The 24,979-nt window shown below is 64.0% G+C and overlaps 4 protein-coding genes across 8 annotated transcripts; 3 read left to right on the forward strand and 1 right to left on the reverse strand.

The window, feature by feature from the left end:
• The first annotated feature begins 1,497 nt into the window (after positions 1 to 1,497).
• Positions 1,498 to 4,642, forward strand: LOC118697007 (perilipin-3-like). Its single transcript, XM_036399444.1, has 7 exons — positions 1,498 to 1,775; positions 1,852 to 2,047; positions 2,292 to 2,374; positions 2,459 to 2,639; positions 3,054 to 3,421; positions 3,508 to 3,621; positions 3,952 to 4,642. Exons 1-7 carry the CDS (start codon positions 1,680 to 1,682, stop codon positions 4,372 to 4,374), a joined length of 1,461 nt encoding a protein of 486 aa, XP_036255337.1. The 5' UTR covers positions 1,498 to 1,679; the 3' UTR covers positions 4,375 to 4,642.
• Positions 4,643 to 5,006: 364 nt separating this feature from the next.
• Positions 5,007 to 8,552, forward strand: LOC118697002 (perilipin-3-like). 2 transcript variants are annotated; one of them, XM_054517367.1, is made up of 8 exons: positions 5,007 to 5,027; positions 5,921 to 5,978; positions 6,195 to 6,390; positions 6,653 to 6,735; positions 6,816 to 7,350; positions 7,468 to 7,658; positions 7,743 to 7,865; positions 7,941 to 8,552. In XM_054517367.1, the coding sequence occupies exons 2-8, from the start codon at positions 5,928 to 5,930 to the stop codon at positions 8,283 to 8,285; spliced, it is 1,524 nt and encodes a 507-aa protein (XP_054373342.1). In that variant the 5' UTR covers positions 5,007 to 5,027; positions 5,921 to 5,927; the 3' UTR covers positions 8,286 to 8,552. The 2 variants fall into 2 exon arrangements, with proteins under 2 accessions (XP_054373342.1, XP_036255330.2); XM_036399437.2 differs by lacking the exon at positions 5,007 to 5,027 and adding an exon at positions 5,475 to 5,575.
• A 774-nt stretch (positions 8,553 to 9,326) lies between these two features.
• Positions 9,327 to 18,352, reverse strand: HDGFL2 (HDGF like 2). 4 transcript variants are annotated; one of them, XM_036399429.2, is made up of 16 exons: positions 18,199 to 18,352; positions 16,521 to 16,597; positions 16,309 to 16,447; positions 14,487 to 14,666; positions 13,999 to 14,115; positions 13,786 to 13,857; positions 13,397 to 13,538; positions 13,132 to 13,207; positions 12,767 to 13,052; positions 12,079 to 12,173; positions 11,627 to 11,697; positions 11,210 to 11,280; positions 10,968 to 11,069; positions 10,663 to 10,876; positions 9,881 to 10,004; positions 9,327 to 9,717 (listed from the first exon to the last, which is right to left on the reverse strand). In XM_036399429.2, the coding sequence occupies exons 1-16, from the start codon at positions 18,268 to 18,270 to the stop codon at positions 9,633 to 9,635; spliced, it is 1,923 nt and encodes a 640-aa protein (XP_036255322.1). In that variant the 5' UTR covers positions 18,271 to 18,352; the 3' UTR covers positions 9,327 to 9,632. The 4 variants fall into 4 exon arrangements, with proteins under 4 accessions (XP_036255322.1, XP_036255321.1, XP_036255324.1 ...); XM_036399428.2 differs by having other exon boundaries at positions 9,327 to 9,720; XM_036399431.2 differs by lacking the exons at positions 16,309 to 16,447; positions 16,521 to 16,597.
• Positions 18,353 to 20,443: 2,091 nt separating this feature from the next.
• Positions 20,444 to 24,889, forward strand: UBXN6 (UBX domain protein 6). Its single transcript, XM_036399485.2, has 11 exons — positions 20,444 to 20,639; positions 20,871 to 21,031; positions 21,250 to 21,311; positions 21,438 to 21,560; positions 21,773 to 21,870; positions 22,190 to 22,265; positions 22,356 to 22,434; positions 22,666 to 22,885; positions 22,976 to 23,106; positions 23,713 to 23,858; positions 24,369 to 24,889. Exons 1-11 carry the CDS (start codon positions 20,557 to 20,559, stop codon positions 24,495 to 24,497), a joined length of 1,308 nt encoding a protein of 435 aa, XP_036255378.1. The 5' UTR covers positions 20,444 to 20,556; the 3' UTR covers positions 24,498 to 24,889.
• Positions 24,890 to 24,979: the final 90 nt, after the last annotated feature.

Consider the following 24,979-nt stretch of genomic DNA (forward strand, 5'->3'; position numbering starts at 1 on the left):
GTCCCCACCCCACTTTCCCCACGAATTCCCCTGGGATAAGGCGGTGCCACCCCACACCCACCGTGTCCCCTGCCTGTCCCCTTTCCCGGCTGTCTCTCAGCCCCCGAGGCCACCCACGGGGGTCACCCACGTTCCTCTGTCCCCTGGCCTGAGCACCCGCAGGGGCTGGGGACACCCGACACCCTGAGGTGGCACGGGAACACCTGGGGTGGGCACATCTGGCAAAGGGACACTTGAAGTGGCGTGGGCACACCCGGCTTTGGGTTCCTTGGGGTTGGGGACGCCAATCATTGGGTCCCTTAGCGTGGGGACACCGGGGGCTGGGGACATCTGGCTTGGGGACACCTCGGCTGGCGGCTATCGGGTCTCCCGGAGTTGGTTCACCTGGGATGGGGACGCTTGGAGAGGGTGGGGACAGCGGCCACTGAGTCCCTTGAAGTGGGAACAAGTGGCAAGGGCACACGTGGCAAGGGGACACCTGCGATGGGGACACCGGGGGAGGGGATAACGGGGGCGGAGACGCCTGGGGCGGGGGTGGGACACCGGCCACGGCTCCCTCGGCGCGGGGACACGTGAGGGGTGAGCGGGGGCTCGTTCCCGACGCCCGGGCTGGGCTGTCCCCGCCGCTGTCCCCGCCGCTGTCCCCGGACTCCGCGGCGAGCGCGCCCCATCCCCAAGCCACGCCCCCGGTCATACCTGTCCCTCCTCATTGGCTGCGATCCGGCCCCGCCCCTTCTCTGATTGGCTCCCGCCGCTCCCCGCGGGTGCGGGATGGGCGGGGCCCAGGGTCGCGATCTCGCCCGGGGGTCGCGACAGAACCACACCCCCAGCCCCGTGAGTACCGAGCCCGGGGCTTGGCGGGAGCGGGAGGGCGGGAAACGGGGCCGGGGGCGTCCCGGGAGGCTCCAGAAACGCTCCGGGGGGGGCTCCGGCTGGTCCCGGGGGGAGTCCGGAGGTCCCCGGGGGCCTCCGGGGGGTGCAGGGGAGGTCGGGGGTCCCAAGGTCCCCGGAACACCCCAGGGACACCAGAGGGACACCGAGAAACTCCGGGGGACGGCGCAGGGTCCCAGAGGAGCTCTCCCCCGCAGTGACCCGCCTGAAGCCCCCCGAATCCCCCCGGAGAGCACAGGGTCAGCTCGGGGGTGCCACGGGAGACCCCAAAGGGCAGAGGGGCTGCCGGGGTTCGGGAAGGCTGCCGGGGTCCGGGGAGGCTGCCGGGGGTCCGGAGGGGCTGCCGGGGGTCCGGAGGGGCTGCCGGGGTCCGAGGAAGCTGCCGGGGCTCGGATCCCTGCGGGGGCTGCCCCGGCCGAGGCGGCGGTGACGGGCGGCACGTCCCCAGTCCCCAGCGCGGGATTGCGACAGACCAGTCCGGTCTGGCTTCGCTGAATCACCCAAAAACCCCTCCCCGGCCCAAAAGGGGGTGTGGGGATCCCGGAGGGGGTAGGGGGGTCCAAGAGGAGTTGAGGAGAGCCAGTCCCCCCGTTTCCTGGCAGGGAAGGAGGCCAACCCCATCCCAAAACCCCTCTCAGACCCCTCAAAACAGCCCCGAGAGCCCCTCAGAACCCACCAGCCGCTCCCACTCCAGTCATGAGTTGGGGGCTCTCGGCCCTCAGGGAGCAAGGGCTGGGGGGTGCTGGGGGTGTCATCCCCAGGGGGGTCCCCACCAGTCTCACCCACCCATGGCCCCCCAAAATCTCCCTCTCCCCTTCACAGCCGCCGCTGCCATGTCGGCCGAGAACGCTGCGGTGCCGGGCGAGCCCAGCCCGGAGACACAGGTAGGGGGGCATGGAGGGTTCAGGGGGGGGCTGCGGGTGGCTCTGGGGACCCCATCTCATTGTCCCCCACCCTCAGAGTGTGGTGAGCCGCGTGGCCAGCCTGCCCCTGGTGAGCTGTGCCTGCGGGGCCGTGGCCTCGGCGTACGGGCGCACCAAGGAGCGGCACCCGTGCGTGGGCTCCGTCTGCCGCGTGGCTGAGAAGGGCCTGAGGACGCTGACGGCGGCGGCAGCCAGCGGGGCCCAGCCCCTCCTCACCCGGCTGGAGCCCCAGAGTGAGTGCAGGGTGGGGGACAGCACCCTACAGGGATGGGGGACCCCAAAACTGGCTGAGGAACCAGGAGAGGGAGGACCTGGTTTCGCATCTCCAGTTTTGTATCAGCAATGAATACAGGGCTGGACAAGCTGGAGGGTTGGAGGGGAAACACCCCACAGGTTTTGGGGTAGCCCAAAACCCTGCCCTGGCAGAGCTCCTGCAAGGCAGCAGGGTGCTAAACTCACCTCTTTTCCCATCCCCAGTTTCCACCGCCAACAAGTTTGCCTGCAGAGGGCTGGACAAGCTGGAGGAGAAGCTGCCCATGCTGCAGCAGCCCCCCGAGAGGGTAACGCCACCCAGGGGGCACGGGCAGGGCTCCGGGGCTGGCTGAGCAGCGGGGACAAGCTGTCCTCGGGCTGTCCCCTGGCAGGTGGTGGCCGGGACCAGGGAGCTGGTGTCGGGCACAGTGAGCGGGGCCGTGGCCAGGACGCGCTCGGCGCTCGGGGCCGTGGCGGGCGTGGGGCGGCTGCTGGCCACGGGCGTGGGCACCGTGCTGGGCAAGTCAGAGGAGCTGCTGGATCGGTACCTCCCTGGGACAGAGGAGCAGCTGGGTGAGTGCCCACCATCTCCCAAAGCTCCCAGTGCCAGGCCCTCACCCTGTTGCTCAGTCTTGGCATTGGCTATACTTGGTGGTGGTCCCACAGTGGTGCCAGTGAGGTCACCGTGACCCTACAGGGGACAGTCCCTGTCTGAAGGACACGGGATGGCACTGGGTGAACTCTCACCTGGAAACCCAAGAGCAGATATAGTCCCGTGTGCCCGCCTGGGTATTTATAGCCTGGCACTGGGTGACATTAGCAGAGCTGGCCCCATGTCACAGCTGAGGTGACCGCAGAGGCCACCTGGCGCTTAGGGTGGCATCTCCACATGACCTGGTGGCCAAGCATCCTGCGAGTGCCCGTGCTGGGCTCCAGTGCCCAGCACAGGATGGCCCAGCCACGCTGCCCTCACCCCTGGTCCCACAGCGGCGGCGGCAGGCACAGAAGCGACCACGGGCACGGAGGTGACCAGAGGCACCGAGGTGACCACGGGCACAGAGGTGATCAGGGGCACGGAGGTGACCATGGGCACAGAGGTTACCAGGGGCACGGAGGTGACCGCAGGGACAGAGGTGACCAGGGGCACGGAGGTGACCGCAGGGACAGAGGTGACCAGGGGCACGGAGGTGGCCCCGCAGGAGCGGCAGAGGCGGTGGCAGAGCTACTTTGTCCGCGTGGGCTCCCTGTCAGCCAGGCTGCCACACCGGGCCCTGCGGCGCTCGCTGGGCGACCTGCAGCGGGCACGGCTCCGTGCCCAGCGCCTCCTGGGCCAGCTCCACCACGTCATCCGGCTGGTAAGGATGGGGCAGGGACCGTGCCAGCCCCGTGCCGGCCCCAGGCACCCCCAGGTGTGCTCCCACCTGGCTGAACCTCCCCCCAGATCGAGGAGGGGCAGCAGGGCACGGACGGGCCCTGGCACAGCACCCGGGAGCACCTGCATCACCTGTGGCTGGAGTGGAGCCAGCAGGACGCGGTGCCCATGGAGGACAGCGAGGTACGGGGTGGAGGGACTGTGGGGGACACATCTGGAGAGGGTGGAACAGCAGCCATTGAGTCCCTTGGGGTGGGGACACGTGGCAAGGGGACACCTGGGGTGGGGACACCTGGAGCAGGGGTGGAACAGCAGCCACAGAGTCCAGCTGTGGGTCCATCCAGCCATGGAGTCCAGCTGTGGGTCCATCCAGCTGTGGATCCATCCAGCTGTGGGTCCATCCAGCCATGGAGTCCAGCTGTGGGTCCATCCAGCTGTGGATCCATCCAGCTGTGGGTCCATCCAGGCAGGGGTGGGGTCCATCACCCCCAGCCCCCACTGCCCACCCCGCAGGTGGAGGCTCGGACTCTGGCCATGCTCCAGGGGCTCCTGCACCAGCTCCACGCCGCCTGCTCCCACCTGGCCGTGGGTGCCCGAGCGTTCCCCAGCAGCGTGCAGGAGACGGCAGGACACGTCCGGCACGGCGTGGAGGGCATCCAGGCCTCCCTGGCCAGCGCCCGCTCCTTCCAGGAGCTGTCGGGGCTGGTGCTGGCGCAGAGCAGGGAGGCGGTGACGCGGGCGCAGCTCAGCCTCGAGGGGCTGCTGGAGCACGTGGGGCAGCACACGCCCCTGCCCTGGCTCGTGGGACCTTTCGCCCCCGCGCTCGTGGAGTACCCGGAGGATGTCCCGGTGGATATGTCCAAGTGGGAGGGCTGTGTCACCGTGGGGGGGACGCACCGGGTGCCCGCTGCCCCCCAGGTCTGCGGCCGGCACTGAGGTGCCACTGAGCTGGGGGAGCAGCCGCCCACCCAGGGGCACGAACCCCAGTCCCCCCAGCAATGAGGGGATGATGGACCTGGTGACCCGGCGTGGGAGCCCAGCGTCACGGCCGGGGACTCCTGTGGGGGTGGTGGCACGTGGAGGACACAGTGTGAGCCTGTCTGGGATCCAGCGCTGCCCTAAGCCCCGGGAATACTGGAATTTCGTGTCTTAACAGCTTCAAACCAGTTTAAAGAGGAAGAAAACAACTTTTTTGGCCTTAAAATGACTCAGAGTCTGCAGTGCTGTGGCAGAGCCACCGTGCCGGGATCACCGGGGGGCTCTGCACGGGCGGCAGAGCCGGGGGCACCCCCGAGGGGGGCTCAATAAGGGGGTGCCAGGGTGGCACAGTGGGACGGGATTCCCTGGGGTACTGGGACAGAGGGTGCCACAAGGTGCCAGGACATCTGGACTGTGACCCGCAGCCGTGTGGCACTGAACTTTGTCCCACTTGTCGCCGTGGAGGGGCTGGGCCTGCCCGGGGTATCCCCGACGTCACAAGCACAGCGCGGTCACAACACCCGGTGGGGCGACACCGGGAGCCCCAGGACCGCCCATCGTCCCGCCGCCGGCACCCACCGGGGCCAGTCTGACCAGCTCCACCGGGCCAGGTGTGCGGGAGCACCGGGACCCCCGGGCTCGGGAGCCGCACGAGGGGAGGGGACGCTCGGGAGGGTCGGGGCGCGGTCTGTCCCGGGGGATCGGTGCCACGGAGCGGCGGGGGCGGGGGTTCTCTAGTTCCGGGCCCGGGGTGTCCCTGCAGAGCCGTCCCGGGGGTGTCCGGTCCCCAGGGAGTGTCAGTGCAGCCCAGTCCGGGGGATCCGGTACCGGGGAGGGAAGGGGCTGGGGGTCAGTGCAGCACCGGCCGAGGAATGGGGGGTCCGGGGGGGCTCAGCGCAGCCCAGTCCCGGCGGATCCGGTGCTGGGCCGGGCACTCGGTGCAGGCGGTTCCCGGGGGTTCGCTGCCCTCCCGTTCCCGGGGTTCGCGGCCCCGCGCTCCCCGCCGGTCGCTGCTCCCGGTCCGCCCCGGGTCGGCCCCGCTGGGCGGCCCCGGTCACATGCGCTCGGGGCGGGCTCCGGGGTATAAAGGGCGGCGGGGAGGAGCGGGGCGAGCCCGGAGCCGAACCGAGCGGAGCAGAACCGAGCCCAGGCGCCAGCGGTGAGCACGATCCGGGGCCGGCCCCCGATCCTGGTTCCGACCGCGATCCCGGTTCCGATCGCGAACTCGGTCCTGTTCCCGATCGCGATCCCCGTCCTGTTCCCGATGGCGGTCCCGGTCCCGGTCCCGGTCTCAACCCTGGTCCCGATCGCGATCCCGGTCCCGATCCCGCCTGTGATCCCGATCGTGATCCCGGTCCCCGGGACCCCCCTGTCCCGGAATTTTCCAACCGCGTGGGAGCTCCCCCGTTCCGGGGAGCGGTAACTTGGGGCCCTCCCTTCGAGAGGCAGGAGGGGGGCGCTGGGGGGGCCTGACCCCACTCACGGTCCCGTCTGTGCCCCCCAGCCCCACCATGGCCACCAGCGAGCCCACGCCGGCGCAGCCCAAGGCAGAGGAGCAGCAGGTCAGTGCGGGCAAGGCGGGGAATTTGGGGGCAACCCACGGGGTTCCTGCTTGGAGACGGGGATCGGGGCTCTCCCACCCTCCGATGGGCTTGGAGGGCCACGGGAGTGCCCCAAAACCATCCCCGGGGTGTTGAGAACACACACCACGCTCCATTCCCTGTGAGATTTGGGGGTCCCTCAGTCCCACGCTTACGCTGAGCCCTTCTGGCCCCCAGAACATCGGGACACGCGTGGCCAACCTGCCCCTGGTGAGCTCTGCTTACGACATGGTGTCCTCCGCCTACACCTGCACCAAGGAGAGCCACCCCTACGTGCGCTCCGTCTGCGATGTGGCTGAGAAGGGCGTGAAGACGCTGACGGCGGCAGCAGTGAGCGGGGCCCAGCCCCTCCTCACCCGGCTGGAGCCCCAGAGTGAGTGCGGGGGGGGGACAGCACCCTACAGGGATGGGGGACCCCCCAAAACTGGCTCTACCCGAGCTCTCGTGAGGAACCAGGAGAGGGAGGACCTGGTTTTGTGTCTCTGGTTTGTATGGCTGAGGAGTAAATGGCTGAGAAGCTGGAAGAAAAGATGTGGGGGCAGCACCCCCTGAATTTTGGGGTGATGGAAAATTTGGCCTGGCAGAGCTCCTGCAAGGCAGCAGGGTGCTAAACTCACCTCTTCTTCCATCTCCAGTTTCTTCTGCCAATGAATTTGCCTGCAAAGGGCTGGACAAGTTGGAGGAGAAGCTGCCCATCCTGCAGCAGCCCCCCCAGAAGGTACCAGGGTGGGCTGGGCTGGGGTGGGCAGCACACTTGGGGCCCCACAGCGCTTAACAGAGGTTTGTGTGTCTGCCCAGATCATCTCAGACACCAAACTGCTGGTGACCTCCACGGTGACGGGGGCCAGGGATGTGCTGACCAGCACCATGGCCGGGGCCAGGGATGCAGTGTCCAGCAGGATGGCCGGGGCCAAGGATGCAGTGTCCAGCACCGTGGCTGGGGCTAAAGATGCAGTGTCCAGCACCATGGCTGGAGCCAAGGATGCAGTGTCCAACACGGTGTGTGGGGCCAGGGATGCAGTGTCCAACACCATGGCTGGAGCCAAGGATGCAGTGTCCAGCACCGTGACCGGAGCCAAGGATGCAGTGGCCGGAGCCAAGGATGCAGTGTCCAGCACCGTGACCGGGGCCAAGGACGCGGTGACCAGCAGAGTGACCGGTGTGATGGACATAACCAAAGGGGCAGTGCAGGGTGGCGTGGAGATGACCAGGTCAGCAGTCAGCAGCGGTGTCAGCACCGTGGGCCAGATGGTGGCCAGCGGGGTGGACTCCGTGCTGGGCAAGTCAGAGGAGCTGGTGGACCATTACCTGCCCATGACAGATGAGGAGCTGGGTGAGCAGCTGATCCCCACCCTCCAGACAGGGTGGGCAGAGCCTGGGCAGAGCAGGGGGGGCTCTGTGGGGTGGTGATGGTGGTGCTGGGACCCCCTGAGCAGCTCCTGTCCCACAGCCAAGCTGGCCACGGCCGTGGAAGGCTTCGAGCCGGAGCAGCAGAGGCAGCAGCAGAGCTACTTCGTGCGCCTGGGCTCCCTCTCCACCAAGGTGCGGCACCGAGCGCTCCAGCACTCCCTGAGCAAACTGCAGAGCGCCCGCCAGAGCAGCCAGGACCTGCTGGCCCAGCTCCAGCGCACCCTTGACCTGGTAGGACCCAGCCCCGCGCCCCCTGTGCCACCCCAGGGTGTCCCCGGCAGCCCCCTCACCCAGCCGGGCTCTGCCCCTCCCTAGGTGGAGACCCTGAAGCAGGGCGTGGACCAGAGGCTGCAGGGAGGGCAGGAGAAGCTGCAGCAGCTGTGGCTGGAGTGGAGCAAGAAGCAGCCAGATGGTGGCAAGGACCAGGTGCCACCGGAGGTAGGAGCAGGGCAGGGGGGGTCCCCAGGGTGACCGGGGTGTCCCCCAGGCCTCACCCCCCGTGTCCCCCCGCAGGCGGTGGAGTCGGGCACGGTGACCATGCTGCAGGGCTTGAGCCAGCAGCTGCAGAGCTCCTGCCAGCCCCTGGTGTGCAGCCTGCAGGGCCTCCCCGCCACCGTGCAGGACAAGGCGGGCCAGGTCCGGCAGAACGTGGAGGAGCTGCGGGCAGCGCTGGCCTCTGTCACCTCCCTGCAGGACGTGACGGGCCCCGTGCTGGCCCGGGCCCGCAGCCACGCCACCAAAGCCCGGCAGCTGATGGACGAGCTGGTGGAACACGTGGCCTTCAACACCCCCCTGACGTGGCTGGTGGGACCCTTCGCCCCCTCGGGCAAGTGCCCGGTGGAGCTGGAGGCGGAGTAGCGATTCTGGGCTGCTTCCCTCCCCAAAAAGCCTCGTTAGGAGTCTTTGCTACACGCCCCCAGCCCCCCTCACCTTGTGCCTGTCTCTGTGGGGACCCTCCTGCCTGCCCCAGCTCTGTCACTTGTCCCCTTGCTGGGGACCTGCAGTTATGTGCCTTGGCTGCCCCAAGTGCCTGTTGAGGGTCCCCCATGTGCTTGGTGCCTTCAGACTCCCACCCTTGTAGGGTCAGAACAGCACAAGAAGCAATAAACTCTGGTTAGTTTTGCACTGGACTGAGATTTCTTTGGGGGTGTGGGAGGGAGGAATTGGGCTCTGGAGGAACAATCCCCCTCCAAGACCTGGGGACCCCCCATGTCCTGAGCCCCCATTCCCCAGCCAGCCCCCCCAGCCCAGGGGTGGCAGGAGAGGAGCTGGCAGTGGGATCAGGAGTGAGGTCCTGGAGTTCCCAGCAGTTGGGCAAGAGGCACTCGGGATGGTTTGGGCTTTATTTAGGTCTTGTTTACGGAGCGAGTGTGAAATCAGTCCTGGAAAAAGCAAACGCTGAGCGTCCCCAGGGCAGAGTTACTGCAGCCTGCGAGGGGAGGGGGGATCGGGGCATCCTCCCCCGGGGCTCGGGCACAAAGAGCAGGCGGCGCTGGGTGGGGCCGGGAGCTCTTTATTGGACACGGACAAAAGCTCCGGAGCCTTGCAACACAGCAAAACCACTGAGCTGCTGCCCAGCACGGGCAGGATGGTGCCAGGGTCAGTCCCTCCCTGCCACACACCCTTTTTATCCTTATTTTACCCCAAGAAGTTGGTGCCCAGCCCTGCTGCTCCCCCGTGGGGCAGAGGGATCCGGCCCCAGCAGCTGCCTCTGGATGGAGAGAGGATTGTGATGGTGGGGAAAGGGGCTTGGAGCAGGCCCTGATTGCCTGATCCTGGTCAGAGGGAATCTGGGGACCCAGGGGATGTTCTCCAGCCCTGACCCTGGTTAAGGTTCTCCCTCGTCCCAGCCAGAGACGAGGACAACTTGACAACTCAAGAAAGAGACACTGGGGTTCCTTCTGTTTTTCATTAGAAAACCCTTTATATTCATTTCATGTCGGTTGAAATCACAAGAAATTAGGTAGGAGGGGAAAAAAAAAAACCAAAACAAAAATTAAAAACGGGATGGGGGGGGACAAATACAGACACCAGCACAGCCCCCCCGCGGGTGCTGCCTCCGCAGGGACGGGACACGGGACAAGACCAAGGACATCGGCTACGGTGGGACAGAGTGAAGTGACTCAGGCAGGAGATGAGGCAGAGGCTGCTCTTCCTTCACAGCCTCTCCTCCTCCTCCTCCTCCTCCACGTGGGAGCTGCTTCCTCAGCTCTCCTCCTCCTCCTCCTCATCCGCAGCCTCCGACTCCCCGTGAGCTCGCTCCGGCCCGGCCTTGGGACAGTCCTGGACACTGCTGGGGGAGAGCAGGGCCAGGGAGAGCTCAGCCCCCCTGCCCCTCTGCCTCCCCTGGCCCCTCTCCCCCATCCCAGCTCCTTCCCAAGCTGGGAGAACCCTTTCACAACCCACACGATGTCCCCAAATGATCCCTGCAGCCCCCAGCCCCCCACACTCACTTGTTGTGGGGCTCCTCTGTGGATGCCTCCAGCTCCCCAGCTCCTGGCCCTTGGCTCTTGTCCTTCTCCTCTGTGCCCTCTGACTTTTGGGACAGGGATTCACCATTCACAGGACCTGACAGGTCTGAAGGGAAGAGAGAGAGGCTCAGGCTCTTGGACCCCCTCATCCATCCTGACCCTCCTGGACTGAGGATCCATGGCCACAGACATGCAGCCAAGCCTGAGGGGACCCCAGTACTGCCCTGACCCCCCACAGCTGCAAGAAGGGCCCCAAAACCTCCATCCCCAGCCCAGAAACACCGCAAGGGTGGATTTTCCCTGTCAGTTCCTCTGGGAAGGCTCTTGCAGCATCACCAGGACAGCCCCAAACAGAGACCTGGCTCTGAGGGTGGAAGATCCCAGTCACCACTCCCTGTGCAAGAGCCTGAGCCAGTGTCCAAGGACATCTCCACATTCCTTCATGCCTGGACCAGAGCTCAGGCTGGCAGGGAGGAGCTGTCCTGAGCCAAAAGGCAGCAGGGGAGGCCCCCAGAGCCCGGGCGTGTGGGGCTTGAGGTTTGCCCTCTGCTCTCACTGCATTCCCCATCCAGCCCTTTCCCTCTCCTGGCACTCCAGCAAAGCAGGGCCTGGAGGTGCTGATCCCTCCACCACGAGGCCAACAGCCACCTCCCCATGTCCTGTGTCCCCAGCAGGACAGGGCATGCCCCAAGGAGGGGACTGTGACCTGCCCAGACAGGGCAGGGAGTGGTCCTGGGATGTTCAGGGATGCTCAGGAACGTTACCAGCATTTGTCTCCTCTTCCCCCTTCTCATTCCGTGTCTCTGCTCCCGACAGCTTCTCCTGGCCCTTCTCTGCCTCCCCCTTGTCCTTCTCAGGCCCAGCTTTGTTGGCTTTCTGGATGGATTCCATCTTTGGTCCCAGCACACGCGACTTCAACCGGGTGTAGACTTCGGCCGCTTTTTCCATCACGTCCTTGTTGGCCTTGTAGCGCCGGATCTACCCCGGGAGCAGGAGGAGGGACCCCCTTAGGGCTGGGGCCAGGCAGGCTCCCTGCTCGCCCCAGGGAGGGCTCAGCCCTCTGCTCTACCTTCTTGAGTGTAGCCACCACATCCGTGTGCTTCTGGAGGATGTGGGAAGTGACCTGGAGCGTGCCCAGCTCCTCGAGCGCGTTCAGGCACCGCTTGATGTCCTGCAGGGGTGGCAGCGGGATCAGGAGCTGCCCTGGGGGCACCTGGGGCCTCCCAGCACCCCCAAAGGGAGGAGGAGGAGCATTCCTGGGTATCACAGCAGGGCAAGGATGAGCAGGGATGGCCCAGGCCAGGCACTCACCGGGTTATCCACCTTCAGCGCAAACTTGATCTCACTGTGAAGTTTCTGGAGTTTCTCTTCCACTGTGGGCTCTGGAGCAGACAGAGAGACACAGCCCGAGATGTCAGGGCACCAGCAGAGCCCACGGCCCTGCCCAGAGCCCAGGGTCTGCTCTGGGGCCTGGAATCACTCCCAGGCAGGGGTTTGTGTCCTCCTGCACTTCCAAAGTTGAGCACAGCCCCAGGAATGTCTCTGGAGAGGATGGGTTGGGCTGTGCCAAGATAGGGAGGGGATGCCAGGGAAGTGATCAAAGCAGTGCTGGGAAAAACCCTGGCACAACCTCACTGATCCCTCCCTGTCCCAGGGATGGGGGAACCAACCCTGGAGCCCTCTCCTCTCTCTCCTCCCCTCTGTGATGGGAAGCACTGGGTCTCTCACCCTTTTTCTTCTCCACCCTCCTTTCAGGGATTGGGTCGGATTTCTTCCGGCCTCGTTCCACTTTCAGAGGTCTGTGTGAAGGGAAGGAAAAAGGGAAGATGGTGGTGGTGAACCCTCTGCTCAGCACTGGGCTAACAAGGGGGGTGGCACTGGCTGGAGCATCCAAGACCCCTCCACCCTGGTCACAGCTCCCTTGTGCCCCAGCTTCCCAGGAACGCAGACAGGAAAAGCCCCACAAGAAAGAAAACCCCACGGAATGTCAGCCTGGTAACCCCCAACAGCTCCTCCAGCCCCTTCAGCTCAGGAGGAGGGGAGGAACAGGCCCAGCCCCTCTGCTGGTGCTGCAGCCCCAGGAGCCCCATGCCCACCCCGGGGTGCCAGGGCTGGAGCTGTGCAGGAACAGCCCCATTCCCAGGGGGAAAGGGGAGGGAGGGAGATGTGGAGCTGCTGACTTGTTCCGTGGCTTCTCCTCTGCTCGGCCCCTCTTCTCCTTCTGGTTTGGTTTCCTTGACAACTCTGAGGGCTGTTTCTTCACTGGCTTCTTTACCTTGGAGGATAGAACAATGCAGGGAGAGCAGCAGAGCCCTCCCTGCTGCGGCACACACGGAGCCACGGCCACGGCACAACGGCACCCATGGCCACCCCACAGTCACCCCACTGCCCTGGCACTGCATCACCCCATGGGGCATGGTCACCCTACATGCTCCCAAAAGCTCCAGGGGGACAGTGGAGCAAATCCCATGACTGTGGTGGAAGAGCATCTTGGAGATCACGGAATGGTTTGGGTTGGGAGGGAACATAAAGCTCACCCCGTCCCACCCCTGCCATGGGCAGGGACACCTTCCACTGTCCCAAGGTGCTCCAAGCCCCGTCCAACCTGGTCTTGGACACTTCCAGGGATGGAGCAGCCACAGCTGCTCTGGGCACCCTGTGCCAGATGTGAGGCCCACAGCTGGATGAGGCATCCTGGGCCAGGGGAAGAGCTCCCACTCCAAGGCACGGATACAACCCTTCCCAACACCATGTGGGCAGCTGCAGGCTAACCCAAGACCACGAGGGCAGGGCCCTGCCCCTCCTGGAAGTCCCTGATGGCCTGACAGATTGTCTATCCACCCCCAGGTCCCATGGCTCTGCACTCACCTCCTTCTCCTGCTCCAGCTCAGAGTCCGAGGAGGACGGAGCCTTGGCCCGGCCTCTCCGGCCCTTTTTGGCCGTTTCATCCTCGGCGCTGCTGTCCGAGTCCGAGTGCACCTCCTCTCCCTTCTCTGCCTTCTCCTTCCTTTTCTCCTTCTCCTCCTTCTCCTGCTCCCGGAGCCGGCGGATCTCCTCCTCCTGCTCCCTCTTCCTCTTCTCCTCCAGCTCCCGCCGCCGCTCCTCGTCCCGCCTCTTCCACTCGCTGATGCGATCCACGTCGCTGTCGCTGTCACTGCCGGGACAGGGCAGGCTCGGACCCCTGCGGGACCCCCAGCCCAGCCCAAGGGTGGCACTGTCCCAGCTGAGCTCACCTGTCACTGCTGGAGCTGCTGGGGACACGCTCTGGCTTCGGTTTCCTGCCCCGGGGCTTGGGAGGGGGTTTCTCAGCTGCAAGACAACAGGGACATGTTCAGCAGGAGCCCTGCAGGTCCCTCTGTTAAAACAGCCCCAAGCTCCAGAGGCAGAGGGGCTCTAGAATGTGCCAGAATTTGGGATGGAAGCCCAGAGCCTTGGGAATGCCTGAGCTGCCAGTCCCATCCCGAGGTGGTGGCAGGAGCAGGAGCAGCCTCGGGGTACCTGGCTTGCGGCCCCGTGGTGCCTTTTTCACCGACACATCTGAGTCCGAGTCCGAGTCCGTCTTGGTCATGTCCACGGTGGCATTGCCCATCTCCAGATCCGAGTCCACTTTGGAGTCGGAGTCAGAGCCAGACTCCACTTTCTGCAGGCAGAGAGCAGGGCTGGGATGGAGGGTGGCTGTGGGGTGGCACTGTCACAGTCAGCAATGCCCCCAAACCCAGCAGTGTCCTGGATGCCAGCACCCAGAGCCCCCACAGGTCACCAAGAGATCAGCGAGGTCCATCCAGGTGCTCCAGCCCAGGGCACAGCCCTGTCACCCTCAGCTCCCCCCTCCCCACAGTGCAGACCCTGGCTCCTCTCCAGCCTTCCTCAGATTTGGGGTCCTTTACCTTCTTCTTCCTCCCTGCTGCCGGCATCCTGCGTGGAGCCCGGGCCACTGGCTTCTTTTCAGGAGTGAAATCCTGGAGGAAAACAGGAATATGAGGAAATGCGGAACAGCGTCACCATGGAATCAAGCTGGTCAGGTTCCCTTCAGCCTCTGCCCCACTCCCACAGGGACGTTCTACCCACAACCCTCTAAGTGTATCCCAAAATCCTCTCACCTGGTCACTGTTTTTTTCCGACTCAGAAGATGTTTCTGAGTTCTCCTCTTCTGTGACAGAGGGGCTGCCCTGATCCAAGTCACTGGAGGATTTCCGAGGCCGTTTTATCACAGGCATCTGGCAAAGGAGAGGTGACAAGATGAGAGAAGCCCATTTCTTCTCCATCCACCGTGGAAAGCAAATGCTTCCTGGGAAGGGCTTTCTCCAGCTCTTCCCAACAGGCCCTGCAAGAGCTGCACTCAGATCTGCAGCTCTGGATCCTGCTCCAGGCTGCAAACCCAGCCAGCATAGGCCATCCCACCACCCCACAGGCATCACGAGACAGCCGTGAGACCCCCAAACCACGCTGAGCCCCATTTCCCACTGGAGAATCCAGAGGGAGCTGGTTTCACCACCACCTTCTGCTGCGGTGGGCTCAAGGAAAACTCCGTGATGGAGCCCCAGTGTCCCCTGGCTGGGCCACCCTCCTGCCCCCAGCCCACACTCACTTTCATGGCCAAGGATTTCCTCTTGAGCCCGCTGTGGTCGCTGCCTCGATCCGAGTCCTCGTCGCTGTCCACCTTCTCCGTGGGGCCCGTGGCCATGGCAGAGTCGTCCTCGTCGTCCCCGGCGTCGCTGCCCGCCATGGGGTCGTTCTCGGGGACATCGCTGTCGGAGGAGCTCGCGGGCTAAAGGCAGCGGGAGGACAGCGGGGTTAGGGGGGCTGTGGGGCATGTGGGGGGCCAAGAGAGGACAGAGAGGGGGCACCAAGGGTGGGGAGTGAAGGAAGGCAGAGCTGGGTGTGCAGAGCAGTGCAGGGCAGCCTCTCCCCCCAGCACGGATCCCTCCGGAGCAGCCCCGGGCAATGGCACCGGCCCTGGGGAGCGCTGCCCCCGTTCCCACAGCCCCACACGCCCCTCCGAGAGCACCAGTGACACATTCCTGGGATGCTGCTGCCCCCCTGCCCTCTGCCCCCCATCCTCACGCCCTGCCAAAATCCCTGGAGCAGCCTGGAGCTGGGAGCAGAGCCCAGCCCTCCTCTGCCCTGACGGCGCCAGACAGGCCGGGGTGGCCGGGTTCAGCCTCTCCTTCTGCCTTCACTTGGATCAGGCCTCTTCCTGTCCTCTTCGCACACTTTCCCCATGGGAAAGGTCCACACAAGGAGTCCAGGTGCTCTTCCCAGATGGGATCTCCTGTGTCCTGCTCTCTGAAGGTTCTCCTTGTTTCTCCAGGTTCCTCGCACAGGATATCACACCCCAACTTCATCTTCTGGGCTGCTCCTCTGTGTGTGGCAGCACTGACATTCCTAGAGCTGAGTTCTTCCAGCTGCTGGAAAGCCTCTCCTCACCCTTGGCTGTTCCTGGCACCTTGCTTGACTCAGGTCTCAAAGCCAAGGAAACTTCAGTGTCTTCTCCTCCTCCTCCTTTTGCCCACAGGACGCAGTGGGAGTTGGTGAACCCTCAGCCTTGCTGGGTCCCTGATGGGTCCCTGATGGGAGCTCCCAGCAGATTCCTGGTCATGGCAGGTGGTACCTCCCTCACCATCAAGAATCTCCAGGTTTTCAAGCACCTCCACAGCCTCGCCTTACCCTACATCCAGTTTTGGGTGGACCATTTCCCAACCCCTGCCCCTCACGTGACATCCTCACTCCTGCCCGGCCATGGCACGGCCCGGGGGGCTCATTCCCTGCACCTGCTGACCTCCAGGGACCACCTCGACCTTGCTGCCCACCCTACCAACCTTCCTCTGCCTCTTCAGCCCCACTGCCTATAAAGCCGACGCCTCCTGTGATGATCTTTACAGAATAAATTGGATCCCAATTATGGCCATGAGATGCCCCCACAAGAAGTTGACAAAGAGCTGTTCCCTGGCCTGGCCCACTCCAAATCCTGCTGGAGGGCTCAGGAACCTCGGGAATGGATGGAGGAGGGGACTTCCCAACAGTCCACAAGCAGATCTAGGAGCCAGGGACGAGCAAGCCTCAAGTTCTTGCTCTGACAACAAGATCTCCATGATTTTGGGCAAGCAGCACAAAGCACGACCCCGGTTCCACCATGACAATGGGGCAGAAGCGCCTTCCTCCAGAGCAAGTGGGAATTTCCAGCGCTCCTGGAAGCCTGAGGGAAACCCCTCCATGGAGGAAGATGAGCAGAGCAAACTCCCTGAGGAAGGGAGAGGGCAGGGAAGCAGAGGGGAGCTAATTCCACCCCAAGGAAGCCAAGCTGGAAGCTGGAAGCAATCGGCACAGCAGCGAGGAGAAGCAGAGACAGGAGGAGTGACTCGGGGGGACGGAGGGGCCGCAGCCCCATCCCCTGCCCAGCCCACACTCACCGCAGGGGCACTGTAACTGGCGTGGGGGTTGTTCTGGATTTCCCACAAGCCCTCGTTGAAGCCTTTTCTCTTGTTTGGTTTCCCATATTTGTCTTTATATTTTTCATAAGGGAACAGATCTTTAGGGCCCAAGAAGGCGCTGGAGAGAGACAAAGCAGAGGTGAGGCCGGAGCGGAGGCAGAGCCCGGCGGGGGGAGCGAGGCAGCGCTTACGTCTCGTGGGTGCCGAAGAAGAAGATGGGGTACTTGTTCGGGGGGGGTTTCACGGCGCCGTCCGCGATGTCATCGATCTGAAAGGAAACCCAAAGCACGAGGAGGTCAGAGACAGCGTCCTCAGCCCCGGCAAGCGGCGTCGGGTCCGGCACCCGCTTGGAGCCAAGCGCGGCAGGAAAGCACCCGGACGGGGCCCTGGCTACGGATCCGAGTCCCTGCGGGATTTCTACCAGAGAAACGGGAAGGATCCGGCACCGAGGTCTTGTGGGCAACGTGGGCCTTGCGCTACTCCCCCGGGATCGGTGGCCGGGGCCCGGCAGCGCGGGCGGGGGCGATGGACGAGCGGCCGCAGGGTCCGTCCTGGCTGGAGGCCCCTGCTGCCGGCCGGACACCCCCGTCTTCTGTGCTCCGGGCGTCTGGGCCGTGGGCAGGGAGAGCCTCGGGGTGAGCAGGGGGTGCTGGGGAGGTCTTCGGGGCGGGGGGACCCTTCCCCAGAAAGCAAGCGAGCTAAAGCAGAGGGGCTGTCCTGGCGGGAGCGGCAGTCCCGGGTCTCACGGCGAGGTGCAGCCAAGCGGTGTCAGCTCCGGCCCCCTGAGCTCCCCGAGCCCGCACGGTTCCACCTGCCAGTCTCTTCCCATCCGAGGGCGGTGTGTGAACCTGCCGCGCCCTCGGCTGCTCCCCGCAGAGCCCCCAAGCACCCCCCAGCTGAGCACATCCCAAAGCAGCTCCTGCTCTCCAGAAGCACCGCGGCACGACGCTGTCACCCGGCCAGTGGCACCAGCTGTCCCCCTCCCCAAACGCTCCAGCATCCCAAATAACCTCCCCAAAGCGCAGCAGCACCCGCTCGTCCCGCACCGTGAGCGCTCACAGCAGCCCCCCGCCCATGTCACACCCACAGTGTCCCCTCGCTGTCCCCAACAAGGGACAGAAGCCCAGGCCTCACAGTGCAGCACTGAGCTCCCATCCCAACATGAGTTCCCATAGGGGATCTCTGAGCCAGTGCTGGACCCTCATCCCAGTACAGCTGCTCATATGGGGTCCCCCATTCCGGTACAGGACACCCCATTCCAGTACTGGGCCCCCATCCCAGTAGAGGGGCTGGAATGGGAGCTCCCATCCCAGAATGGGACACCCCGCACTGGTACTGGGCCCCATCCCAGTACAGGACATTGCAATCCAGTACAGGTGCTGGGGGGTGACCCCACATCCCAGTCTGTGAGCTGGGACAGGTCTCTCTTGCCGCCACCGGCTCACACTCCATGACAGATACCGACCTGGGTCCCCCATCCCGAACGGGACACCCATCCGTACCGGGTCCTCACCCGGTACAGACCCTCCTATCCCGGTACAGGTACCGTTACAGCATGTCCACCCCGGTACCAGCTCCTCGTGCCGGTACAGGGCGTCCCGTCCCGGTGCGGGTCCCGTTATGGCACCTCCATCCCGGTACGTGTTCCCACATCGGTACCGTGTCCCCATCCCGGTCCGGGATCCCCATCCCGGTACAGGTACCGTTATGGCATCTCCGTCCCGGAAGGGGCCTCCGCTCCAGGGACAAGGGTCGGTACGCGTCCCCATCCCGTCTCGAGTACTCCCTCCCGATCCCGCCCCCATCCCGGTCCGGGACCCCCGCCCCCCTCCCGCTCCGTCACCCCGCGGCGCGGCCCCGCGGTCTCACCCGGGCCGGCCAGTGCGGGTAGCCCTTCATCTTGGCGAAGACGAGGTCCCCGGGTTTGAAGCTGTGTGGCATGGCGGCACCGGGGGGCGCGGCGGGCGCGGGGGGCACCGGGCGCGGGCAGGCCCAGCCCAGGCCGCGGCAGCACCGGGCAGGCGGCGGGGGCGGCCCGCACCGCACGGCACGCAGGATGTCCCGCCCCCGGTCGCGACCGCGTCGCCCATTGGCTCCGCCGCAGGTCGCTCAGCCTATCCGACCAATAGGAGCGAGGCGGTGGCGCGGCGGGATAACGGGATTGGGCCGCGCCCCGGAGGCGCCGAAGCGGGGGGCGCTGGGGGGCGGGGCTTGAGGGGCGGTGGGGGGACGGGGATGGGGGCAAGGCCTGGGGGACTGGGACTGAGGGGGGTCGGGGATTGGGAATTGGGAGCTGAGAGGGAACAGGGATGGGGACAGGATTGGAATTGGAACCTAAGAGGGGACAGGGCTATGGGGGGGCTGGGGACTATAGGAGGGTGACAGGGCTGGGGGGAACAAGGGTGTGGGGACAGGGTCAGGGCTATGGGTGGGACAGACGCCGATCCTGCCCCATCCACTGCCCCCAGCTCAGCCCCCCAGCCTGGGGATGCAGTTCCTGGCTGAATTCCTTCCCTGGGGCCATCCCGCGGCTTCAAACTCTTCTGGGCTGGGGAGGGTGGTGGGTGGTCATGTCTCTGGCCCAGGACAGGGCCACCGGGAGAGTCACTTAGGGCCACTTGGGGGAATCTGACCCACCAGGTTCCAAACTTGGGTTGAGCCTGGCTAAGCCGGAGCAAACACTGTGCAGCTGGCCTGGGAGCTGCACTGGGGTTTAACCTGCTTTTAACCCAAACTGGCTTCTCTGCAAGGTCATGGAGAGGAAAACAGTCCCTGCCCACACCGGGCTGCAAAACCCAAACCACAACCCTGATTGTGGGGAGAAACTCCTCATTCCCAGGGGTTTGGGGGTAGGTGTGTGAGGAGGGGAATTCGTGAAGGTGGTGTCGGGGTGTTGGGAGTGCTCCCTGTCACACTGTGAGTGAGGCCTCGCTCCTGCTGGGCTGTGCCATGTCCCTGCTGTGCCACGTCCCTGTTGTGCCACGTCCTGGCCTTGCCATATCCCATCCATGCTGCATCCTGACCGTGCTACATCCAGTCTGTGCCATATTCTGGCCTTGCCGTGTCCCAGGCTGTGCCGTGTCCCAGCTGTGCAATATTTTGGGCTGTGCCACATCCTGGCCGTGCTGTATCCCAGCTCTGCCACATCCCAGCAGCGTCAGGGCTCTGTACATTCCCCTCAGCCTGTCCTGTGCCATGGCGGTGTCCCTGGAGGGCAGGTCCGTGTCTCAACCCGTGACTCCCACTCGCGATGCCGGTGACGGTGCGTGTCCAGCCTTCATCCAGGTGTTCCTGGCTCTCGGTGTCACCGCGTGCGTGTCCAGCCTTCATCCAGGTGTTCCTGGCCTTCGGTGCCACCGGGGTCGATCCCTGTGCCACCGGAGGGGCAGTGCCAGGTGCCGACAGCCCCGTTCGGGGTGGGGTCCGCCCGATGCCGAGAGCCGCAGCCCCTTTCTCGGCTGCGAGTGTCCCGTGTCCCAGAGGAGGGGAGCAGGAGCTGTACCGTGGAAATAACCCGTGAACCCGCAGCACACGCGGGGATGTTTACTGTGTGCATCCTCAGGTTTGGAGCCCTCGGCCGATCTGCCAGAGACGGGAGACACGAGGCTCCGTGTCCGTGAGCTTTAGACGCCGCAGCCCCGGCTGTGTCCCAGCTCCGGAGCTGCCCAGGGCTCCGTTCAGCCTCCTTTGCTCACGGTACCGGGCTGCTCCCGCGGTACCGCGAGCCGAGGCTGTTCCGTGGGGCTGCGGGTGCAGCTTTGGGGAGGTCTGGGGCGCTCTGGGCTCCGTGAGGCTCCGTGGGTGCCGCCGGGGGTCCAGGGATGCAACCGGGGCTCTGTGGAGGTCCGTGGGTCCCGCTCCGGGGTCCGTGAGTCCCGCTCATGGGTCCGTAGGTCCCGTTCTGGGGTCCGTGAGTCCCGCTCTGTGGTCCGTAGGTCCCGTTCTGGGGTCCATGGGTCCTGCTTCGGGGTCCGTGGGTCCTGCTCCGGGGTCCGCGGGTGCCGCGGCCCTCGGTGATGCCGGTGCCGGTATCCCTCGCCCCCCTGCCGCCCCATCCCCGCCGCCCGAGCGGGGCCGGTCCCGCCCCGTTCCGGTGACGGCGCGGGCGGGCCGGAAGCGCGGGGGGGGCGCGGCAGCCCCGCTCCCGTCCCGGTACTGCTCCCATCCCGGTGCTGCTCCCGTCCCGGTGCTGCTCCCGTCCCGGTCCGGTCCCAGCCCGGCACCGCCATGCGCAAGTTCTTCCAGGAGATCAAGGCCGACCTGAAGTTCAAGACGGCGGGGCCCGGGCAGAAGCTCTCGGAGCCATCCCGGTACGGGCTGGGGGGACCCTCCGGTAACGTCACCATGGGTAACGCCACCCCCGGGCACCCTCCGCGGCCGGTACCCCCCGCCCCGGGCCCGGTACCTGCCCGGGGCACGAGGGGGACACGGGGCCGGCAGCGGTGACAGCGCCGGGCCCGAGCGCCCCTTCCCGCGTCCCCGCGCTGTCACCGGCGGGTGGGCGCGCACGGGCGGTCCCCGAGCCGTGTCCTCCGTGCCAGGGCCCCCAGGGAGAAGCCGAAAGCCGAGGTGGCCCCGAAGCCCCGGCAGGCCCCGACGGATGAGGCGCAGAGAGCGGCGGCCGCGGCGCTGGCCCGGCTGGAGGTGAAGCCCAAGGGAGGAAAGGCTCCGTCCGCATCCCAGGAGGCCATCAGGAACCAGGGTAGGAGCGGCCGGGGGAATCACGGCTGGAAAAGCGCCCGGGGACGGCTCTCTGGCCAGCCTGTTTTGGGGCAGCTGTCCTGGAAATGGGGTCATGTGCAGCCCTGGGCTGGGACGCCACACCTGGGCAGGTGTTTGCTTCCCAGGGCAGCGCTGAGCTGTTCAGAAGGCTCTGGAATGTGCTGAGCCTCCAGTCCAACCGGGGTTTGTGTGTTGTAGTGAGGAAAGAGCTAATGGCCGAGGCAGCTGCCAGCGAGAAGCGGCTCTCCATGGAGGAAAAGGTGAGGGAGGTGCTGCCATGCCCTGCTCAGCACCCCTTGGGGCTGCTCTCCTAATCCTGAGGGTATTTATAAACAGAGCCCCCCCCCAAAACCTCCCCGTGCTCAGTTTGGTTTTATCTCCTTCAGGAGCGAGAGGAGGAAGGGGCAGCTGCTCCCTCTGTCTCAGGGGTTTATTTCATCTGCCCCTTGACTGGTACTGTTGTGAGGAAAGACCAGAAGGAAAAGCAGCTCCGAGAAGCCATCCAGGCAGTGAGTGTTTTCCTTCAAACTCCTCCCCTTCCCTCTTCAAACTCCTTTTGTGCCAGCAGTGACTTTTCCAACCCTCCACCTCCTTCGTGTAAAATCTCCCCCAGGACAATTTCACTTTACCCGTTCAATCATCTCTAGCCCAGCAAATGGGGAACGATTGAGATGAGCTGGGGTCAGCTCCTCCCTGAGCAGCTTCTCTCCCTCTCCCCCAGTATTTCTCCGTGGACCCGGTGGCTGCTTCCATCATGGAGATCCACACCTTCAACAAGGACCGGGAGAAGGTCCGGCTGTGCGTGGAGACCATGGCCAAGTGAGTGTCACTGAGGGCACGGGCAGCTCATCCCTTCCCTGCTGGGTTTTCTTGCTCAGCTTCTAGACAAGACTTTTTTTCGGAAGAAAATGGAACTCTTGAACCACCCAGTTTGTCAGTTGACCTGATGTCAGCATCCTGGAGGAGTTGGTCCCACTAATCCAAGAGGTTTGGGAGCTGCTGGTTGTTCAGCCCCAAAACATTGATGTATTTTTTTTTCCCTGGGTTTCTCAGCTTTTTTTCTCTGTGAGGTCTCTGTTTTCTCTCTGACCTCGGAGTGTCCTGCTTTGACCCAGGCAGTGCATTTCTCTTCCTGCAGGTACCTGGATAACATCTATCTCCATCCAGAAGAGGAGAAATACCGGAAAATCAAACTGCAGAACAAGGTGTTCCAGGTGAGCTCAGGCTCCACAGCTGCTCAGCCTTGGAAAGCCCTTGCTTGGAGCAAACTCCATCTAAATTCTGTCCTTTTTTTTCCAGGAAAGATAAGCTGCTTGGAAGGGACACACAAATTTTTCCAGGCTGTGGGGTTTGAGACAAAAACACTTCCTGTTCCAGGACAAGGCAAGAACTCGTGGTGTTAATGTGGAGTCAGGGCTTTGGGGGATGCTGGGGGCAGCTCTGGTTGCTGACAGCTCCACAGAGGTCATTCCTCCAAGGCTGGAACAAAAACACCCTCTGAGCCTGCACATTCCTTGTCCCAGTATGACATTTCCTTGTCCCCGTATGACATTTCCTTGTCCCCATGTCACTGCTCTAAAGACCAAGAGCCTGACGCCATCTTTGCGTTTGCAGAGACCACGGAGGAGTTCTACGTGCTGAGGGAGGAGGTGCTGAGCAGGCTGGAAGATCTGAAGGAGCACAAGGAGCAGCTGCTGAGCTCGGAGCCCGTGCGGGCGCAGCTGCACCGGCAGCTCGCCGTGTTCCAGCCCTCGCCCGCGGCCGCGCACTTCGAGCTGCCCCACGACTTCTTCAGCCTCACTGCGGAGGAGCTGCGCAGGGAGCAGAGGCTCCGGTGAGGGGCTGCAGCAGCAGGGCCAGGGGACAGCAGCCAAGCCAGCAGCTGGTGGCTCTCCTCAGGGCCTACAAGGGTCTGTCCCCGCAGGACAGAGGCGGTGGAGAAGGCGTCGATGCTGAGGACCAGGGCCATGCGCGAGAAGGACGAGCAGAGGGAGATGAGGAAGTACAACTACACGCTGCTGAGGGTGCGCTTCCCCGATGGATACATCCTCCAGGGTAAGGGGGACCCCTCACCCTTCCTTCGGGCACCTCCAGAAGCTGCTGAGGGTCCTTGGAGTGTAAGGAGGAGGTGCTGAGTTCAGCTGGTGGGATAAAACCCCTCCAAAACCATAGCAGGGTAACATTTCTCCATAGACTCTTCCCATCTCCAAACCCTCTCCCCCTGCTCAGGGTTGGGGTTTTAAGCCAGGATTGGACAGAGAGGGAAGAATCTCAAGGCATCATTAATTAAAGTCTGCTCTTCCCAGGCCTCTGGAAACAAGCTGGACTCATTAGATCAGTGTGTGACAGCAGCCAGCGTGAGGCTGCCTGTGTGATGTCAGATTGTACAACAGCATAAATCCTCTTCAAATTTTCCTGTAGAACTCTGGAAATCATTTCAGGCTTCCCCAGCTCTTTGTTACAGGCTGGCAGGGGCTCCCAACAATTGACTATTTTTCTTTGGGGATTCTGCTTTTAAAGTTTTCAGTTAAATCAGGCTGGCTGTGTGGCAGGGAAGTCGTTGATCAAGTCAGCATCAGTAGGTGAAGCCCCACAGAACCGACCACAAAAGGTTAGATTTTGGTAAATGCCAGACTCTCTCACCTTGTTTTCTCATGGCAGGGACTTTTTATGCCCGAGAATCAGTGTCTGTGCTCTACAACTTTGTGAGAGAAGCACTCAGAGATGACTGGCTGCCCTTTGAGCTCCTGGGACCTGGAGGTCTCAAACTGACTGATGAGAACTTGGCCTTCAATGAATGTGGGTTGGTGAGTGAAAAATATTATTGTTGGTACCTTCCAGAGCATCTTGAGGCTGTCAGAGACTTCTGCTGCTCAGAGGTGGGGGAGAAGTTTGTGTTCTTTCAGAGCCCCAAGCTGTGCTCTGTCCTCTCATTTTAAGCACAAACAAAGCAGTAACTGCTTGGGGGCTTGGAGGTGTGGAGGGAAATGCAGGCTCCTCCTGGAGCACAGAGCTGTCAGGGGCTGGGAAAGAGGGAAGGCAGCGATGGTGAGGGAGGGTATGAACAGAAAGCCCACGGTAACATCCCCTAAAAGGAGCTGCTTGCAGAATCCAGCCTTGTCCTTTTCAGTCTGAGCAGTCCCAGCTCTGAGAATGCTCCCAGGGTGTTCCACAGCAGCCGTGGGAGTGCCCGAGGCCGGGATGCAGCCAGCTGGGGCAGAGGGAGGTGTCCCTGCCCAGGCAGGGGTGGCACTGGATGGCAGTCAGGACTCCCCACACCCTTCCCTGGCTGTGCTCAGTGCTGCTGTCCTGCCCAGGTGCCCTCGGCCCTGCTGAGCCTGGCCTGGGACGCCGCGGTCATGGCGGACGTGGAGGCGGCGGCGGCGGAGGAGCAGCGCAGCCCCCTCAGGCCCGAGCTGCTGGCCAGGGCCCAGCCCCTGTCCTGAAATAAAGGGCAGAGCCTCCAGTGCTGCTGGCTTTGGACTCGTCCCTCCTTTTGCCGAGACTGCTGGAGGTGGCTTTGGTTCAGCTCCGCGCAGGGGCTGGGCCCCGCTGTCCCCTCCCAGCTCCAGACTCACAGGTGGCCTCGCCAGTGGCTCCTCCCTGGGGCTTCCAACACCAAACTGGAGCAGGGACTGCCCGAGGTGTTCCCAAGGCAGTGGTGGAGCAGGGATTAGGGGCTGGTAAAGCTGGATTACCAGCCTGAGCCTGGGGAGGGGGCTGGGTTCAGAGCTCAGCTTCCCGTTCTGCTTCTGTGTGCACTGTAACTCCTACTGGAGAGAAGCTATTTGGATAAAGTTACACTTAGTCTGATTAAATGGAATTATTTAAAGACTCAGTTCTGATCCCAGTTGCTTGAGTTGCGTTGTTGTTGTTGTAGGTTTGAGATGCCAAACCAGTCTGTGCTGGGGCTGGCACTGGTGTTACT

This window comes from Molothrus ater, chromosome 26 (assembly GCF_012460135.2).
Source record: "Molothrus ater isolate BHLD 08-10-18 breed brown headed cowbird chromosome 26, BPBGC_Mater_1.1, whole genome shotgun sequence".
NCBI lineage: Eukaryota > Metazoa > Chordata > Aves > Passeriformes > Icteridae > Molothrus > Molothrus ater.

Coding starts and splice junctions, on each gene's coding strand:
- LOC118697007 (XM_036399444.1), top strand. CDS start 1,680: ATGGCCCCCCAAAATCTCCCTCTCCCCTTCACAGCCGCCGCTGCCATG. Junction 2,640..3,053: donor TGGGACAGAGGAGCAGCTGG/GTGAGTGCCCAC, acceptor CTGGTCCCACAG/CGGCGGCGGCAGGCACAGAA. Junction 3,422..3,507: donor TCCACCACGTCATCCGGCTG/GTAAGGATGGGG, acceptor ACCTCCCCCCAG/ATCGAGGAGGGGCAGCAGGG.
- HDGFL2 (XM_036399428.2), bottom strand. CDS start 18,270: ATGCCACACAGCTTCAAACCCGGGGACCTCGTCTTCGCCAAGATGAAG. Junction 14,667..16,308: donor CCAGTTACAGTGCCCCTGCG/GTGAGTGTGGGC, acceptor CGCTGCCTTTAG/CCCGCGAGCTCCTCCGACAG. Junction 10,005..10,662: donor GGAAGAGGAGACAAATGCTG/GTAACGTTCCTG, acceptor TCTTCCCTTCAG/ACCTGTCAGGTCCTGTGAAT.
- UBXN6 (XM_036399485.2), top strand. CDS start 20,557: ATGCGCAAGTTCTTCCAGGAGATCAAGGCCGACCTGAAGTTCAAGACG. Junction 22,886..22,975: donor CGCAGGGAGCAGAGGCTCCG/GTGAGGGGCTGC, acceptor CTGTCCCCGCAG/GACAGAGGCGGTGGAGAAGG. Junction 23,107..23,712: donor CGATGGATACATCCTCCAGG/GTAAGGGGGACC, acceptor TTCTCATGGCAG/GGACTTTTTATGCCCGAGAA.
- LOC118697002 (XM_036399437.2), top strand. CDS start 5,475: ATGCGCTCGGGGCGGGCTCCGGGGTATAAAGGGCGGCGGGGAGGAGCG. Junction 5,576..5,920: donor ACCGAGCCCAGGCGCCAGCG/GTGAGCACGATC, acceptor TGTGCCCCCCAG/CCCCACCATGGCCACCAGCG. Junction 6,736..6,815: donor TGCAGCAGCCCCCCCAGAAG/GTACCAGGGTGG, acceptor GTGTCTGCCCAG/ATCATCTCAGACACCAAACT.